Source organism: Lepisma saccharinum, chromosome 25 (genome assembly GCF_977018435.1).
Source record: "Lepisma saccharinum chromosome 25, izLepSacc3.1, whole genome shotgun sequence".
Classification (NCBI taxonomy): Eukaryota; Metazoa; Arthropoda; class Insecta; order Zygentoma; family Lepismatidae; genus Lepisma; species Lepisma saccharinum.
Genome location: NC_139253.1, coordinates 31416980 through 31437418, shown reverse-complemented (window position 1 = coordinate 31437418; position 20439 = coordinate 31416980). Strand labels below are relative to the sequence as shown.

General features: G+C 35.5%; 1 protein-coding gene across 3 annotated transcripts in view; it reads left to right on the top strand.

Moving 5' to 3' along the window:
* LOC145978632 (uncharacterized) overlaps positions 1 to 20439 on the top strand; it is a 495167-nt gene that overhangs the window by 384838 nt on the left and 89890 nt on the right. For 2 of the 3 annotated variants that reach the window (XM_083111381.1, XM_083111382.1), the window contains one exon: positions 17756 to 17827. The exons of the other annotated variant lie outside the window; for it this stretch is intronic. In XM_083111381.1, the coding sequence (XP_082967507.1) occupies positions 17756 to 17827 (72 nt within the window). The remainder of the gene's footprint in view (positions 1 to 17755; positions 17828 to 20439) is intronic. 3 annotated transcript variants of the gene reach the window in all.

The window sequence follows — 20439 nt, the reverse complement described above, 5'->3', positions numbered from 1 at the left end:
TTCTCTTCCTCTTTTTCTTTCTCTTCCAATTCTCCCCTGCCACTTTTCTTCCTTCTTCTGTTTATGTCCAGTCTATCCTCCTTCTCGTAGCCATTCTTTTCCAGCTGTTTCCATAGGCTATTTATTTTTGCCTTCTTTTTCACATTCTTTCGTGCATATTTTCTTGATTCTGTCCTCCATATTCTTTATAAAATTTATTTTTGTCACCTCACTTACATCACTTCTTTTGTGGCAGAATACCCCTACTGCACACTTCTTCTGATGCCAAGCCGTTTTAATTTCTTCCTCTCTTCCTTTTCATCAATATATCTTGGTAGCTTATCTTGTGTTCTCCTTCTATTTCGAGTTCCAATAATATTCCTCTTTCTTCATCTTGTATTTCTTTGGCAAATATGTCGAGCTGCCTCTTCGTTCCCTTCCATATGCCAAAACAATCGTCCACATATCTGAAAAACAGAATTATTTTGTCACCTCCTTTTTCTAACACTTTCCTTTCCCATTCATTCATAACCAATTCAGCCAATGCTGGGCTTAGGCTAGAACCTATATTCAGTCCTTCATTCATTAATATTATTTTATCCCCCATTATAATGTAACCGTTATTCCAAATGGTTTCCATATAATTACGTGTAAATGTTATCATAAAATTTAATAGATGTTTAATTTAATGTTCTTAGGAACTTAAAACCGCAAGGCAATAGTTTTTAGTTTACCAACTGGTAACATACAAATTTGCATACCCAAAGAGAAAACTACCTCCCGAAATGAAATCACACATATGCATCTGTGTGGGTATCCCCCACAAAGCAAAATGCTTAATTCGCACAGTGACTGAAACCCTATAAATAACAAAACGAAATATCTATTGTTTAAGACATACCTAAAGCTTTCCCTCAAGGTGTTGCGGCACCTTTTACCCGAAACCCTTCCATTTAACAAATCTTCCCCATTTCCATCCTTGACAATAATCTTCTTCAGCCCAGGTTCATTACGGGTTTTATCGATCCTCCGCAGTTTTACCTTTCTTGTTCCCATCTCTCCTTGTCATTGCCAGTTAACATGGTTTTGTGCTTCTCCCTTCCCGCCCGTCAACCATAGTTCCTCCGAATGCCAGTCCTGGGACGGGGATTGGTCGGGAGAATTTCCTCTCGTCCCAAAGTCATTTCCTCCACTTTGGCTTAAGTGTATCGACCTCCTTTTCTACGGGGGACACTCCTTAGGTTTGTGCATCGCCTGATTTCAGATTTCATCCAATCAAATTCGCTGGGCGTTAGTCCCATTTGAAGCACCACCACCCCCCTCTGATTTCCTCTGGAACAGATAAACCCTCTTTGGCTCAGAAATTACATTCTGCTAAACCTTTTTCTTGGATTGGAATAAGTCTCACAACATTCTTCCATTCCCGTGTTTCTGTTTTTGTGTTCACAAACCATAAAAAATTGTAAAGCAACCATTGCACATTGCAACATGCCCTGAAGAAGTATCGCCGGCTATTTTGTCGTATGTCCGTCTGCACCAACTTTTCAGGTGAGCTGATTGAAATTGGATTTATATGGACTTTGAATATACTACATGATTTTCACTAACAATTTATTAATGTTGATAATTCACACCACTTTGTATCCAGATTCGTCGCTTCGGAACGTGACGCATTAACATGTAAATATCACGATAATGTCATCAACTCACTACATTGGAGATACGATAAAACAGCATTCATCCAGTGATATGGTGAAGTTACGGCCAGGAACAGTGCCATGGGGGTGCGAAGGGGTGCATGCGCACCCGTTAATTTTCTTCCGCACCCTCTTCAGCACCCCTTTTTCGAAATCTATGTTCAACGGAAAATACTATCTTTTGCAGTGTTATATTATGTCATGTCATCACATTGAGCTCCGAATGTTAGGTATTGGATTGTGACTGATGTTCTTGTCTCTCCCTGGGAAAAAATCCTCCTTTCGTCCACGTATGTCATTGGCCTCTCTTGAAGACGCTGTTCCTTTCAAATTGAGCTAAAATCAAGCGAAATTGAAGGAAGTTGCTAGTATTCTTCAGTTTCATTGGCATATTATCATAGGGGTGAAAGGGGTTGTGCTTCCACGTAGTACACCGTGGACTGCTCTTTACAGACTAACGAGGAACTGGCGACTGGCCCTATGGCCAGTGTAATTCTGTGTGTTGTCGTGTGTTTGTCCTTATGTGTGCTGAGTGCCTCTTTACAGTCTCAGCTTTTAACCGGTCAGAATATTTTAATATTTTAGTTACGACACAACATTACAGTTATGATATTTTAGTTATGGTAAGGGGCTGAACCCCGTATAAGGTGACGGGTGCAAAATAGCCTAAGTGCTGACGCACCCAAAATTTTAAATTCAAATTCAAAATATTATCATAGATGCCTACTAAAATTTAATTAGTATTTCCCACACATTCTTGCCCATTGGACCGGGAGGAGGGGGGGTAGTTGTGATATTCATTGAGCAAATACTGTGTTAACCGACCTAAATTTATTCATGGAATATTTTTAATATCATAACATAATATCTGCCGATCTCCGTGGCAGAGTTGTTATCGCCGCGCGCTACGATGGCAGAGGTTCCGAGTTTGAATCCTGGTCTGAGCATGGGTGTTCTTAGCGATTGTCCCTTCATTAACTTCATCAAATCATCACTCCTCATCGTGGCAATTAGCCAAAGTGGCAGAAAACATACGCTAAATAAAAAGACAAAAATCAAAACCAAGAAACTTTCAATTAAAATCATGTAATCTTATGCGGAAGGATCCCAAGAAAATACTGTCCAGCTATATTAGTGTAGCTACAATTATACATATTAATGCACTGATGAATAATCACACTCGATATTTTTTTGTATTTTCAACGGTGGAATTAATGTGATGTTTGTTTCAGGTTCGCTTCGTGGTTTAGAGAGACTAAATTGCACACAGTTGTTTTCCCGAAAGTCATCCATTTTTGCCCTAATCCATTTAGCAATAATTGCACTGTAGTCACAAATTGTTTGAAGTATTTCTCTTGGCCTGGGGTTTGTTATATCAAAGGCTGCATTTTGCTTTGAAAATTCTCTCTTAAAAATATTTTCCTCCCATTATCCCTTTTGAATAAGGGCCTCTATACCTGACAGAAATACAATATTCACATGGCGTTTTCACATAGACAAAAGCATTAACGTTCTTTTGACATTAACAATATTGTTAGGTTGTGTGATGTGACATAACACTTTGTCTCTACCCACACCCTCGTAATCGTACTTGACAATAGATTGAGAACGCCCGTAGCAATATCGATCAACTCCCCCACCCCCACCCCCACCCCTTTTAATGGAATTTTACTATCAGACTAATGTTTAAATGTAACATTCAATGATCATAAAAACTACTGTTTTCGCCATGTCCATTGAAGCTGTAAAGCAACTGATGATATTCTGTTTCCCGCAGACTTTGTACTGTACTGTATAGTGTATTTAGGCTGTTCTTTAAATACACCATAAAAAACGTGTTTGTTGCTATAAACGGAGTTTTAATGCACTTTCTACTGTTCTTTTAGGTTATTTCAGTTAATCTAGACTTGCATTAAACCGGTCAACTTTTCCCCCCATTAGTCCGGATTAATGAGGTTTTACTGTATTTTTTTTTTTTTTTTTGCAAAATTTGTGCACTGCTTGCAACTTGCCACACTAGAGAAACTATATAGTAGGAATCGGTAATGTTTTCCCTAATAATGTGTTTAGTTGTGTGTGTGTGCCAATGGAGCTCATCACTAGCTTCTTGGATGATGCATAATTTCTGGTAATCTTTGACCTCCCAGGAGTTTCATTCTGTAATTTTCCTATTTCGTTTTCTTTTTTTTCTAAAAGAGAGAAGGGAATCAAATAGCACACGGAAAAATACACACAGGAAATCAAAGCTAATGAGGTGATCAAAATGGGCACCTAAGAACATCAACCAATAGAGTACACATTGTGTACGTAGTTTAATGAAGGATGCACACTTTCAACATTTAATACTTATGTATGAAATGTGATTCCCCAAATCCCATTGCAATATTCAAGAGCAATTTGGAACTTTCCTGTGTTTCAATAAAGATTTATGCCACATATCAACACTATATAAATTACTGTATTAGAAGAAAATGCTGCAGTTGTCTCTGTACTTTGGCCATTTTCATTGTAGCGCTTAGACATTCATTGGATAGAAAGCAGCACCTTCCTGATAGTTTAGTTACTAATGCTGTTATCTTGTGATAAAAGAATCCGGGATTCAAATCCCGGTGTGGCACAATGTTCAGATACCACTTAAAATTGTAGATTCATTTTCTATTAGCCTATCTGAATATAAACTGGACTTGAAATAAACTTTACTAGACGTTGGTACCTTGATCTATCTAAGTTTAAGAAATGCGAAAAATATTCTACTGATTCTACAAATATAAATCAAGTCACTTGAATTCCTGCCATATTTTATGCATTAGATTATCCATAATAGGGTAAAAGACTGACGAATGAAATTAAGGTTAAAAATAACATTGGTATTTAGTGGAAACGTACGGGGTAAAAAATGCAAGAAAACTTGCTAAAATGGCTGATTCCAGGATTTGATCTAGCACAGAAGTCTCCAAACTCAAACTTTGAGTTACTTCACGCATTTGAAAATACACGACGAGCTACCAAGTATGGCTTAATTTTTTGACGATCTGTTGTTGGTTTATCAAAACTTTAAGATACGTATACAATCATTTTTTAGGGCACTAAGACGCCAGGGACTCCGGGTTCGAATCCCAGCATGAACATGTGTTTTCTTTTTTGTGAGTGTCATTGCCGTTAGCCAAATGTTACAGAAATGCAACGCTAGACGACAGAAATTAAAAGAAATAAAATTACATCCAATTAATATTTATATCTTCTCTGTAGCATTATGTCATTTCTCAAAGAGAGATCAAAAGATGTAAATACTTTTCTTGCAAACACAGTAAAATTTAAAAACTTGCCCCTAATCATTATCATCTTGCTTCTTACGATGTTAATGAGAAGGATGACACTCACTTTCATCCACAATATTTGTTAGGATGGGTGAATGGATTGTCACAGATATTGGAACGAGTTGTCCAGATGTCCAATTATCGGCAAAAGCAGATCTTTCTGCCAAAGTTTCACTCAAATATTGCCGCTCTTATATACAGCCAAATCCATCACGAGCTACTGGAAATGACCCCGCGAGTGTATTCTTCCGTTTAAGACAATAAGGAGTACGTGTATTCTGATATTGAGTTATTTTAATTTTTTGGAGGAATTGTTTCCCGTTCCCTTCAATGGGAACTACAGATAATAGAACAGCCATATTGAAAAACTGGCTAGAATTGTAATAATACTAACAAAAATGTGATCTTAGTGGCTTTTTGAGAGTCAAGCGTACCAAGAGGCTATTTTTGGGTATATGGCTTTCAAGAAAGGAGTCCAGTACTATTGCTCCCAATTGTCCTCATAATGCAGTGTCAATAAGGGGAAACGAACCCAGTACAGCTAGCACCAAAGCGAGAGCGCTCGCCATTGAACTACGAGTGAATTCTTATAAACAAATAACTTGAAGTATAGGAATACAATTTAAATGCAATATCACAACAGCCCTTGCAGGATAAGGGCCTTCCAACTAACTTTAGATTGGGTGAACCTTGGTCAGCGCATCGAGTTTCGCTGTTCCTGTTTTCAGACATTCCATGCCGGAGTCTATCACTATTGCTTTCAAGTAGCTGTTCTCATATTGATGAGAACCTTGGATTGTTCGCACCGCAAATAAAGTTGCCATACTAAGAGCATTCTGGAGCCCATTCAAAGCAATGGATTGCACTGAAACTTGGCGCACAGGCTATGCAGACAGAGGGGAAGGTAATGCTGACGAAAAAAATAGTTCTAATTTTCACAACCAGGTGAACATGTGGAGCTGAAATCTGGTACACAGCGATCAACATCCTGGGAAATGCTTCGTGGGACCATTGACCTCACTGTCTTACACTTCCAAATGGTCATTCACGTTGACAGAGCGCAAATTGAACACTGCTGTGCCGACATACATTTGTTACTTGAGCGCCACATTTGAACCTGGCGGTAAAAAATTGAACTGGTTTGTCAGCATTCGCATCCCCATGGTGTCAATAGCCTCTATACCAAGTTTCACCTCAATCTGTTGCTTCCGACAGGGGGAATTTAATTTCAAGCACCACATTTGCACCTAGTGGTGAAAATTGGAACTATTTTTTTTTTTCATCAGCATTCGTTTCCCCATGGTCTCCATAGCCTCCATACCAAGTTTCAGCGCAATCCGTTGCTTCGAACGGGCCCCAGAGGGCTCTGAGTAGGGGGAATTTAATTCCAAGCGCCACATTTGCACCTGGTGGTGAAAATTGGAAGTAGCCTAATTCTTTTTTATCGGCATTCGTTTCAACATGGTCTCCATAGCCTCTATAACAAGTTTCACCTCAATCTGTTACTTCGAACGGGCTCCAGATGGCTTTGAGTAGGGGAAATTTAATTCCAAACGCCACATTTGCACCTGGTGGTGAAAATTGGAAGTAATTCTTTTTCATCAGCATTCGTTTCCACATGGTCTCCATAGCCTCTATACCAAGTTTCAGCGCCAGAGGGCTCTGAGAAGGGCAACTTTGATTGCGGCCACCCGGTACATGTCACAAAGGCAAGAAAAACGTGTTTTCCAGGAACGTGCCCAATGGAATGACATTTACCAGATTTCAATGAAACGTTGTACGGTTTTTCTCCTATGATTGACAATGGGAACTTTTGTCTCGTATCTTTACTGTCACTTTGTCAGGTTTTCATTTTTTTTCACCAAGCATATCTCTCTGTCATCAAAACCCACAGCATCGCTCGAACAAAACAAAAACCTTCAAATCCACTAATGATCGATACTCCCTAACGAGAGAAAAACAACATATCAACCTCTGTCCTCTTGGCAAATATGCTTCCTATTAATAGCAAAATGTCATATATGACAAATAATGATGACTGTGGTGTTTTACACTGTTGCATAATGAATGTTGATGAGCCCAATGTGGAGAGATGATCCACTAGCGAAATGCCATTGTGTTTTGTTCCATTGTTTGATGGGAAATGATTACTAAACGTGAAACGGATGAGCAGATTTATGAATAAACAAATGATTTAAAAGAAACTCCTAGCTCTATTATCATCTTGGTTCTTTGCTCTGAATGTGCTCCGAGTTATCTGATTAAAATCTACAATGAAAATAAAATTTTGAAGGACATGGACAAAATGCAATAAATTAGTATGTGCACACAGCGTTTTTGGAAGATTTAAAATGATGGTCAATTTTGTTTTGTTAAAACAAGTTTGACCTGCAAATTTTCTGATTGAAATGTTGTTAATATTTTTGCACTTGGATTTATAAATATTTTTCTTCTATTCCATGGGGTGAATGGGGTGACCTAAAGTTATGCTCACTGGCTATCTTAAATCTGCCACATGATAGATGTGTTGATGACATCATAATATTTTTTTGTGTAGAATAAATAACTTAAATGTAATGAAGAACTTTTATGTGTTAGTTTGATAGATGAATGTTAAAGGATTCAATCTAGCTGGAATTAGTTTTAATCTGTACTTTAGGTGCAATATACGATTGATACATGATTCGATTAAACTTCTATTTTGCATTGCCAACTGGTCTTCTGACTTGGATGTGGATGTAATCGGGAAACACTCTGAGTTCAAATTATTTCTAGGATCATTGCATGTCCTCAAGATGTGACAGGCAGGCATCAGCATTCAGAATAATCCATCTAGTTATAGCACAAACCACAGGCATGGCATGAGATTTCTCAAGCATTTTTCTCATACATGAGTGGCGATATTGCTTCTTCCTGATCATGTTTCACTTTAAAGTTGGGTGGAAAGTCATGTCATGCTTGCAATCTTTACTTCATGCCTTTACGTACCTTCTTGTTTTAGACTCTGGTTCATAACAGAAGAAACGGGTTCGACCATGCAGCCTAAGAAATTATTCATCTTCTCATATTAAGTACAGTTCCATCCAGTGCCGCCGGATCTACAAATCTTGGGCCTCCCCGCAAAATATTACCCAAGGGCCCCCTCTACCTACCTACATTTACACACACACGCACATTCATTATATACATATGTGTGTGTGTGTGTTTGTGTAATTCTTGATATCATGTTGACAGAGTTATATAAGGGCCTACAGGGCGATTCCAAAGTACATTAACACCCCCTATAAAAGGTAAAAGAGTTAGGCTGGGTACACAATTGGTCATGACAGAAACAGGTTAGGCTTAGCGGGAAACACATTGGTGTGTTTCAAGCGAACGTCTGCCATATTGGTGACCGGCATATTGAATTGAACCCAAAATTTTTAAATGGGAAGGGAGTCATGTGATATATGTATGGAGACCCGGGGTGGCTGATGTAAGGTCGAAATTTTACCGGCTTTGCCCCCGCGTAAAGCAGCTCTAGGACCCACCCAGGCTCAAATCAAATAGTCCCTGGGAGGGGGTAAAGGCAGCCGCAGAATGGTGCTGATCACATCCCCTCCATGATGGCCGACATCGAAAGTATTTGGGGCCCTACCCACACATACGCTAATTATGCCTTCATGGTACGGTGCTATAAGCACCTATATATATTGCATTCGTTTCTGTACCCCTGAGTAACGACGTCTAAATTTACAAACGCATATAAGAACCCTCTACTATGTCAATAACTGAGGGCCCCCTGAAGGCTTACTTGTCTCCCCCCCCCCCCACCGCGCACTGCCGCGGTTTTCGGCTTATAGATCCGGCACTGGGTCCATCTCATTCTTGTAGTATATCATTCACTATTCCATCTACTGCATGAATTCTAGGACACACGGTTTTTTCTCATGTTAAAAATAAAATGTAATGTAATATTTCTTGGATATCCAACGTTGCAACATTAATTGCAAGGCCCTTTACCTGCCATGATAAGCAGATCATGATTATGTGTAAGTTTAGGCTTCATTACCTAGTGAACACATTTATTATACCATCTCAAGATGTCTCCTTCTAGACTGACATTTTAGCAACTTGTGGATATTCATTATTTTTCTTCATAATGTTTTATTGAATATTGTTTTCTACAGGGATAGAGAATTTGAATGTTGTTCCGTTCGTTCATTTTATACAAGGATTCCCATGTGTAAATTGAGTTTTGTGGATCAGTCTTCATAATTTATCTTAATGCTCAAACCTCAGCCGTCCAAAATGTCCATTTTTGTATTCATTAAATGTTAATAATAAACCAAGTGTGCCAGTCTCAGATTTATAGTTATTATCTTTTCGGTGAAAATCCACTTTATCTTTCATATTCTTCGTTGCGATGATACCTGTGATCAATAATTGCGACGTAAGAGGAAAATAATACATATCATTCATGTGTAACTTGCAAATGTTAAAGTTTTTATTTATTTGCTTGCCTCCTACAAAGAAAAATCTCCAATTACACCTGTATACTTTTCTATTCAAATAAAGAACATATAACCATATACGAGTACATAAAGTCATACACACAGGGCCTCCCGAATGGCGTAGTGGTAGCGTCGTCGCCTTGTGATCAAGGGGTCCCGGGTTCGCTACCCGGTGGAGGCACATAAGCCTTACTGTGCATAAAGTGGACTTAAGACACCAAATCAATCAATCAACAAAGTCATACACCCCCATAAATACATAAGATAATAAAGTAATATGTATATATATATATATATATATATATATATATATATATATATATAACTGTAGGAATGGAACATGTATCCATCAATATGCACATACGCAATTTATAAATTACACAGAACATTGACATTCCAAAAAAAACTGTCAACCAAATGCATACATCATTAGACAGATAAAGAATAAACCTTATATTTTCTCTTCCATATAATTTCTCACCATAGAAACTAAGAGTAATGACTTTCATATATCTCGGATCCCATTTCTTACCTTCTCTCTTACTGGGAATTTTCAAGAATAAAATAAGAAACTCCAAGAAACTGTTCTGGTTCATTGAGCCCTTGGACGAGATTTTTTCCCATTTAATGTTGCCGCTCGGATGAAAGCACTCATATGTTGTGAGAGGGGCCGGAAGTGGTTGGAGGTTGTTATTCAGAAAAACGCCTGGAAGATATGGAAAACGATAATGGAGGGAAGAAAATCAATTGCGTTTTAAAAAGTTGGGTTCTTTCAGGTACCTTGCCTTCTTCCAATTTCATTTTTGCTTTCACTTCCTGTTAGGCAAATGGATCGTGGATAGAGAGAGGGGAAAGGTTTTATATTCGCTTTCTAGTAATATTTGTGGCGTACAGCCCTTGGAAGCTGAGATGTAAATATGCGAAATAGAAAGTAAACAAATATGCATCAACTATACAAATGCTTTGATCATTTCATTCATAATTCTTTGTATGAAAGACACCATAATGGAAACAAATTTGACTGATTGATTGATTGAGTTCGTGTTTTAAGTCCACTTTATGCACAGTAAGGCTAATCGGGACTGGACCTACAGTTTAAAGTGGAATCCGAACCACTATGTACCTCCAACGGATATCAAACCCAGGACCTCTTGATTACAAGGCGACGACGTTGCCTCTACGCCATCGGGGGGGGGGGGCGAGACAAATTTCAAGTACATGTACATAAGAGATGTGATAATTTTCATACTAAAGTCAGTGACACGCAATAACGACATTACCTATTAAAATATCAAAGTAGTGTGAAGGTGGTTAACACAACGTGCTAAAATGCCAGGAGTCCCGAGTTCGATTCCCGGTCCGGGCATTCATCTTCGTGAATGTCCCTTCATCAATTTCATCATATCATCACTCATTGTCGCGAGTAGCCAAAGTGGAAGAAAATCGACGCTAAATGACAAATCGAACTCACAAGTTCAATATTTTTTTTTCTTATACGGCCTCCTAGAGGCAGGTGTAAATACACTTCTCACTTTTATAATGACCTAAACACCATATACGAGGCCTGTCCAGAAAGAAATCGAAACTTAATTTCTTTAAATAAAGGTTCAATTGTTTACGTATGTAATCCCTTCAAGGCGTTTCTCTTCAAAATAAATACATCGCTCTTAGCTTTTTTTTAGTAATTTCCTATAGATCCAGTAACGATTTTTTAAACTTTGTTCTATCGGCTGAAATTGGGAATTCTCAGAGTGGATTCCAACCTATGCGCTGGGGCATTGCCGTTGTGCAGCAGCCGTGGCACACTTCATAGCAACTTTCGCAAATTCAGTTTTTCATTCATTCATTCTTACTTGTCAACTGTTTCATGGACAGGCAACTGACGATTTTCCCGCAACGCAGTACATGTTTTCTCAACAAGAGACCATCCAAATTTTATTAGTCTTAAAAACGCTTCTTCTGCCCGATTACAAACGCTCATACAGTACTCCTCATATGTTTGTTAAATTTGAACCGTTTCTATAAAAGTTTTCAAATTTGCAACAAAAAAAATCATGCATACATACTTAAGGAACCTACATTTTCCTTATTTTAAAAATTCGATGCAAGCAAAAACATATCCTCACATTCATTCAAAAGCTGTAGATTGAAAGCAAAATAATTTTGCGTGATTCAAGAAATAAAAAATAATGTTAAAGAACCCCAACATATGACGCTACTACAGAAGTAACGCATATTGGTCGCATTAGAACGCTGTTTCAAGAGTTCATCTTCTTTTTGGACACCCCTCGTATTTACTGCTGAGCCTCTACTTCAGTTACGCTATTACAAGAATTTTCATTAGACCTGCAAATTATAATAATTATCCACTGTAATAATTATCTGAAACCACTTCATATTACATTATGCATATTTAGTAATATCAGACCCATGTTGCACGTTTCAAGATGACATTATGATAACGGTATCACCTGATTGCTGTTTATCATTCAATAATTTATGAAGTTTTCAGTTAGCACTTAGCAGGAGAAATATTTGCAAAAATGGAAGCATATATTTAAGGGATAAGCTCATTAGAATTGCATACTTTCTGTATAAGTAGGCTACACTTAAACAATAGTGATGCTTTCAAATGCCGTTATTTTAAATTGGCTTTATATGTAAACCGATCTTGTGTTGACGCTAGTACCTTGTCAACAAGCAAGTTTTAGACCATCACAATCGCAGTAGCAAGAAGACATGCAAGACGTGCCACGCCCTTTTGTGAATGGAGCAACAAAGAATACCTGAGAACAATATGACGATGTCAGGCGAAGGAATGACAAATGATGCCTAGCGTCATTATTCACTTGTGATTGAAGCAAGATTTTTGGATCAACAAGCTCTTTGGCTCACGCAAGAAGGAAAATAATGGTTGAGATTCTGTTTTTGGCGCTTTTGTGTCTCAGTTGGCCGGCTTGGAGCGTGTTCTTCAACCTTTTTACTTTTCGAAATATTATATATATATATATATATATATATATATATATATACATGTATATATCGAAAACATTATATATATATATATATATATATATATCATATTGGTGTGAGTAACGGGATGTAAATAGATACAAAGTTGAGAAAATCTTGAATATAAGGGGTGTCTCAGAAATATTTTCGGTTTTAAAACTATTAAAATAAATACTTAAATTTTTGGTATAAAGATAAATTTATTACCAAAAGAAAGCTTAAACATTAACACGAGGAATAGCATTGATTTCATCTGTAATGCTTTGCTTCAATTCTGTTTGATCTTGATAAGCTTGGACGTCCCGGCGGTTTACTCGTTATAGTGCTTCCAATGTTTTCAAACTTTCTCACCCAATATTTAATAAAATAATCATTATTTTTATAAAACGCACGAACACAAAAAGCACGTTGCTGCCAGTAAAGCGCTCCATGGCAACTAATATGAACAACGTTGCCAAGCGTTTGCGATCTATCTCATTTCTCCGTAATGTGCGAATTGCCCCAGAGGGCGGATTCAAAATCAAAAATATTTCTGAGACACCCTTTATATACATGAATGTATGTTCATATTATAATATTGGAAAATGTATTCATTTCTGTATTGGCCGTGGTGTCTGTGGTTCCGTCGATAAGGGGAAGCGGATGATCTCAGGTGGGCTGCATTTAGCTGCTCCAGGATTCACTCAGCCTCTAATCAATTAGTGAGAAAAGGGCAAAGACGTCAAGAGCATGGTGCTGATGATCTCCGCTATGGCAGAGATCGAGAATGTGTGAGCCCATAACTCAACACCTCCATGTGCCTTCATTCCACGGTACAGTCCACAAGGGATACCTTTCATTGTTGTATTTTTAGTTTTATTTTGCGTCGCTTCTCTTTTACTTTGGCTAACCGCGACGATGAGGATGAATAGAAATCAGATGAAATGGATGAAGAAGCAATGACAAACACACATAGACAAGATAAAAAATAATCAGAAGAAATTATACTTTCTGTGCCTCGTTGACCTGCCACAATGCAGTATCTGTGGTGTACTACATGGAGCAAACATCCCTATTATATAATATTTACTGTTATTTGATGCTAATGATATATAACTTTAGACAGTACATATTCAAAGCACTCGTATGTAAATTCTACACAGTTGACATAGTGTATCTATAGAGAATCCATTTCGTCGATTAGATTGCAAGTCATCACTACGTACAATGCCGATTGGTAGCTTAATTATATTCTGAATGTTTGATGTTATCAAGTTGTAACTTTTTCATCCTCCAATAGGGTTTGTGGCAGTCATTAAGTATATTTGTTTGACAGTTTCCTAGGTAAGAAGGTGTCATGGGTCTTACTCTTCCATCACTTTGTACTTTTAAAAAAATGTATGAACTGGTTTTTGTATGTACCTAGGAAATAAAATCCTAACTTTACTTATTAGGCTAATCGATATTGGTGCATAGTTTAAAGTGGGCTATTGTATCCTCTGAGTTATGCCCCTACAGGGAATCTGAACCAAGAGGCCCTTGATTGTAATATGAGAGTGCTGAAGTAGTCAGAATACATTCGCATGATGCGCGAACTTATTCAACAACCCTCGTATCCAAACAGGCATTAAGCTCCGATTTTTTTTTTAAAAAAATTGTCTCCGTTATTGTTAGTATTAGATATTTTAGGGAGGGGTGACCGCAATTTACTCTTATATTAATTGGCAATTTATTGTAAGCTTTAAACGTTGTGAGGAAATTCATCATATTAAGAAACAATTTGTTGTAAGTTTGAAACCTGTCTGGGAGAGGGAGGACGCTTAATTCTTAGACGATTAGCATTTCCCTTTTGTTAATAGATAACTTATTCTCAGCTTAGACTCTCAGAGGTGATCACTTAATTTTAGGCGATCGCCAGTTGTTTTTGTGTCGATAGACGTCTTATTTTGCCTTTAGACTCTCAAGGGTGATAATTTAATTTTAGGCAACAACTTTACATGACTTATTTTAAGTTTAGTCTCTCGGTAAAGATCACTTAATTTTAGGCGACCACAACTGGTTTTTTATGTTAAAAAACGACTTGTTTTAATTTTAGACTCTCAGGAAAGATCACTTAATTTTAGGTGACCTTAACTTGCTTTATATGTTATGTATAATATATGTTAATAGATAACTTATTTTAAGTTTAGATTACTTATTTTAAATTTACATTCTTTATTTTAGGAGGCTTGCATTGCAAACCATGAGGGTTCTAGGCTAATTGTTAGTCTTATACATCTCGTTCTCCATTGGCCCTTACCTTTAATCCGCCTCTGAACTCAATGTTTTACCATCTTCAGCAAATCCTTGCGAAAGAGGAAATTTCATGAAAAGTAACGAATATTTCAACCCAAGAAGAGAATGCTGAAATCTCCTCTGTGGAAAGTCCGCACCGGTCTGTCTCCCCGCTTCTCCTTTTTGAAAAATTCAGGCCTCCCCTCTTTGTTAATGCAGAGCGGCCGGGGGATTCATCTCAGCCACTTTTCACAAAAGCCCAAATCCTTCCCTGTTCCGTCAGTTCTACCTGGAAGGCGATCCTTTGTTCTAGGACACTTAATCACCTTGTACACATCATGCTACGCCATTGAGCGGCCTCGTTAGGTAAACTTCCGTTAAAGCAACCGCGGGTTTTTTCCCCGCCTCTTTTGTCTTCCCTTTGTCTGCTTAACGATGTTCCTTTGTGTAGCTTTCAGCAAGTAATCAATATTAGTCACGGAGCTATCCTCTTATATTTTAACAATGCTTATTGTGAACGTTTTGCGATTATGTCAATCTAAAATTTACGTACATTGGATTCGTGTAGAAACAGTCGTTTTCGCCCTTCTTGTTTTCAACAATAGAAGCTGAATTTCTTTCTTTTATGCGGGTTTTCAAAATAATGAAGAAGATGTGGCCTTTTGTTGAATAGCACTACATTCAAGTTGATATATTAAAGAGAAATACATTTTTAAGCACACTCTGTCAGTATGAAATTTCCTGCAGTATAAAGGAAAACAGGAATAATTAGGAATCAAAACTGACGTCAGCAACCTGTTGCACTGTTGAATTTAAAATATTGTGAATGCGTATGAGAAATAAAGAACTACTTTCCTACTCAAAAACTACGAAACAGATGAAATTAATATAGTAATTATAATTGCAAAAGAATTAATATAATTTAAATTTGAACGATGGTTTTTAATGAAAGTGCAAGATTTCAGACGCGTCTTTTTATACAAAATGATATAAATATATTCACAGATATAAGGTTGCTTAGAAAAATAAGATCCACAAATGTAGTGATTGGCAGGTCTACGATTGCTTCCTATATATATTTTAATAAGGTTGATTTATTTCCTGATTTTTTCTGACGCTACTTTTCCATGGAAATACTACAGTAATATCACATTTGTATTATCCGCAAGGCTGGTTAATGTTATTATTTCATCTTGTTATGTGAATTAGCACCGATTTTTGACATTGCGATTACATTGAAGTCTTCATTACTTTTTACGTCCAAGTTTTCACAGACTATTTTCATATGTTAGAAAACTCATTTCTCTCATTAACTCTAATCAAAATAATGTTCTTATCTAAAAATTACCAAACGTCATCAAAATAGGTATACGTTATGTATTTTTCGTAATAAGATTACCTATCTTTCCATATTAGGCAATATCCTGTGATAAATGGGACTAAATATTTTTAAATTCACTTTGTATCTTTACACGTACTTAATTTAAAAGATACTTAAATTCTAGCACTTAAGAACGAACTTATTTCTTGTTTTTTTGTCGCCAATATTTCTTTATAATCCTTGTTAATCATTTACCTTTTTTCACAATCTCTTAAGATTGTGACATATTATTTTCAGTATTCGCAATTTCTTGTTTTAACCCTACTTCACACAAAACGAAATTGCAATATGCTAAATCCATTTTCTGAAAATAAAATAATTCAATTTTAGTTTATACAAAACCGAAATTTGCTATTTAATGTACAACATGCCCGCCTTTATATTAATCCACACGTCGTTTTTTTAAAGAAAAATATATTGTTAAAATTTACTGTTGTATTTAGTCCCTTTTTTTTCATCGATATAATGAAGTTACATGTGTATGAATCATATGTATTCATATGCAATTTACTGTGTCCTAATCAGATAGTTCTGGACAAATATTATGGCAAGAAAACAATAATTTATTGACATATCACCTTGTGCTGTTATATTCTTGGTGTTAATGTCAATACACTGCGACTTCTGAGACTTGAAATTAAACTTGGAGAAATTTACATTAGTAGCCAAACTCTGTAAATACGCATTGGCACAATAGGAACAATAATGTCTGCACTGTAGCTTAATAATGCGCATGATTATTTTCCTCTACAATATTGCAACACTACTTTTTGCTCTTGCTTTGCAAACTGATTGTAGAAACGCTCTTTTTCCTATATTGCACGTACTTTTGAAATTATTGAATTGGCATGATTAGTGTTCTTAAATTCTGATCATTATAAATTGAGCACGTGTGCTTGTTTTGAATGTCACATTCTCAATACAAGCACTTTGTATTTATAGTGCACTGAGTACATTACTATTCCTAAAGTGAGAAATATATTACCACAGTCTGTACAAATATTTTTCTCAGTTTTGGGACTCTTGTAATGCAAAAATATTGGTTTTGATAAAAATGCAATGTCATATTAAATTTAGCAAGATTTTTAATATTTTGCAATTGCTGTTTCCAAAAATTCTAAAAATAATAATAATTTTTGAAATTAAAAGTGTATGTAGCTATTATTTATTTCAAAAGTACAAATAGCATGAAGAGTTTACATATGAGAATTACAATTTTTCAATAACATTAAAATTATTAGGAGCAAATCTAACAGATTTCTATGTAGTGATATCATTGTGCACACAAAATTTTAAACTCAACTGTAAGTGTTTTATCTTAGGGATGATGATTTTGTATTAATTGTTGTACTGTAAGAAAAATATTAACAGGAATACTTGCATTTAGGCTATATGGTGCTTTATTTGTACATTGTTTAATCTAAAGAGATATGTCCATGATATCACTAGATAGAATATCTTCTTTCTCTCGTGTCACATATGATTCCACTTCTCCATCTTTCTTTCCTTAACATATGACTTAATGGAAGCATTGAAAATTAATTGTGTAATAGAAACAAGACTCTTTTCTTTATAGTGTAAAGTGATACAAAAGAGCAGAAATTGTATATTTATATTTTATAGAACCAGAGACTCTCCGGGGGCCTTCGTGGACCCCCCTTGCACTACGGCAATTCACGTCTCGCTGCTATGGAGGTAAGTTTCTTCAATAGCCTCTTCCCATTCTTCAAACTTTTTATACTTAACAATATCTCTCTTATAAAATCAATTTTTAAAAATTCGAAGTTCTGATCCAAAATTAAACACATTTTTATTATTACCACCTGTACATGTTAAAGTCTTGCGTAAAATGTATCCAAAACCATACATTACAGTGGCTTTGTAAAAATGAAAAAAAAATCCCTGCACGAGAAAACATTGCTGTAATTCTGATTATCATGGTGCCTATACATTTCACAATACACTTAATTGATTATTCACTCACTTCCAATTTAATAAACAAGAGAATAACTATTTGCAGTAGGAAGTGGATGAAACATTTCATGATTATGTTTCGGAGGTATATGTTAAAATATATAATAAAAGTAACCGTTGACTTCCCATTTAGTAATGAAAAATATAATAATAATATTTATATATGGTAGAAATATATACGAGTAACAATATATATTGAAATATAGTCATCATTATACAGTGGAAATTCTGATGGCATTTTAATTAAAATATAGCATGAAGAGTTGAGAGCGATAATATATTTAAAGCAATATATTTAATTAATCCACATAAGGGCCTCCTCCATGGCGCAGTGGTAGCGTCATTGCCTTGTAATCAAGGGGTCCCGGGTTCAATACCCGGTGGAGGCACAAGTGGTTCGGATTCCACTTTAAACTGTAGGTCCAGTCCCGATTAGCCTTACTGTGCATAAAGTGGACTTAAAACAGCAACTCAAACCAAACCAAATTAATCCACATAAATTACATTCCGGGTGTGGCAGAACAAACAATAATGAAGGCTGAATTTAGATATGCAAATCAAAACTTTATTCAGCAAACTATGTTGTATTGAGTAGCTCAATTTATAATACTTTAAATTCGTTTGAAACATTTAATTAGATATTTGAAATCATTAATTGATATTACAATCCACATTGTTCTGAACATAAAAATAGTATCTGTGCATACAATTATCTATTTTGTAAATCTATAATGTACACTCGAAACAATTTTACTACGCTTATGTAAACTAGATCAATCTATGAACACAGGCATTTTCTCCATTTTTGTATTACCCTCATATCAAAACTATTGATATATTCTACGTGAAAGTTTGTTATAATAATTACATTGAGTTTTATACACTAATATACAAACAGTACTTTTCATCCATTATACGTCAAGCATATGTGTCCTCTTTTTATATTAAACAAATCGAAAATATTTCTTCTAAATATAACTTGTGACTTAATTATGTAACCTACATTGCAGATGTACAACATCAATATTTTCTAAGAAGGTATTCGTTTTTATTTTTTGGATCAGAACATATTGTTTGTAGCACGATATTGCTTGCGTAGGTTTTACTTGAGTAGCCTAGATTTTTACGTAGATTTCCTTCTCCTTAACTATATTTTCTTTCATAGACAGGCATTTTTGAAAAAAAAATATATTAAGAAATGAATTCTTTAATTGCTCTTTGGATGTAACGCTAAGGACATCTATAGCTTCTGGTACGTATATCAAAGTTAGAGGGGATTGTATGAGGTGATGAAATTCTGTAACAGAAACAGTATTTGACTATATTGAAAGCTCCTGTGGGTGTCTCATGTATAAGTATTTTGTTATTTCAGCTGCGATTTCTTGTTAATTATAAATTGGTTACACAACTGTTGTGTTAGAAATTCAATAGGTCTGTACGGCTAATGTAGCTAAACACTTCGCTTGGTAGCATGCTGCTTTTAGTAAAATAATATTTATACAGGTGTGTTGCAAAATCTATGCTTTTTGTTCATATGTAAATATTATAACTTATTAATAAGCAAGATTGTAATTTATGGTGTGCAAATTGTGAATAGTAAATAAGTCTAAGGAATATTGCATATGTAAAATTTATTTTTATTTTTCGTAAGTAAGATGTGCAATTTGATTTTATGTAATTTAGTACTGTGTAAGAGGCATTGCGTCTTGGAGGTTTAAAATATTTATGTCACACAACCTCATGAATTTATATGAAATTTATATATTTATTTGATTCGTAAGTTCTTAACAAATTGAAAAATAGTTTGAAGTGGATATTTTTTAATGAATGACGTTTTAAGAAAAGAAAAGTCCTTGCATCAATTTGATTAAGTAAGGCATATAAATTAAGTTCGTTAGTGCTGAAGAAATAACTAAAGAAACTCATATATTAGAGAACAAATTATTAATATTGAAAAACTGACTTTACAGCTTTAAAATGTTAATAACAGATGATACTCTAAGTACATCTCATATTAACTAACACATAAATTTACTACTTTAAGAACACTAACTGTGAGGGAAATTTTCAGAATATTATAATTCAAATTACAATATATTTATAATATATGTAAAATTATAAAAATACTTGAGATTTATATGTTTTCTAAAGCATTCATTCAAATAAATATTAATAATTTGACATGAAATACGTAAATACTTATTCTTTGTTATAGTACATGACACAGGTATATAAAGCAGTGACAGAAAATATTAATAGTGTTCCTATAATGTGAAGATTCTAAGGATATAGAATTGTCTCAACATGTTCATTGCAGCATACATGCAACATAT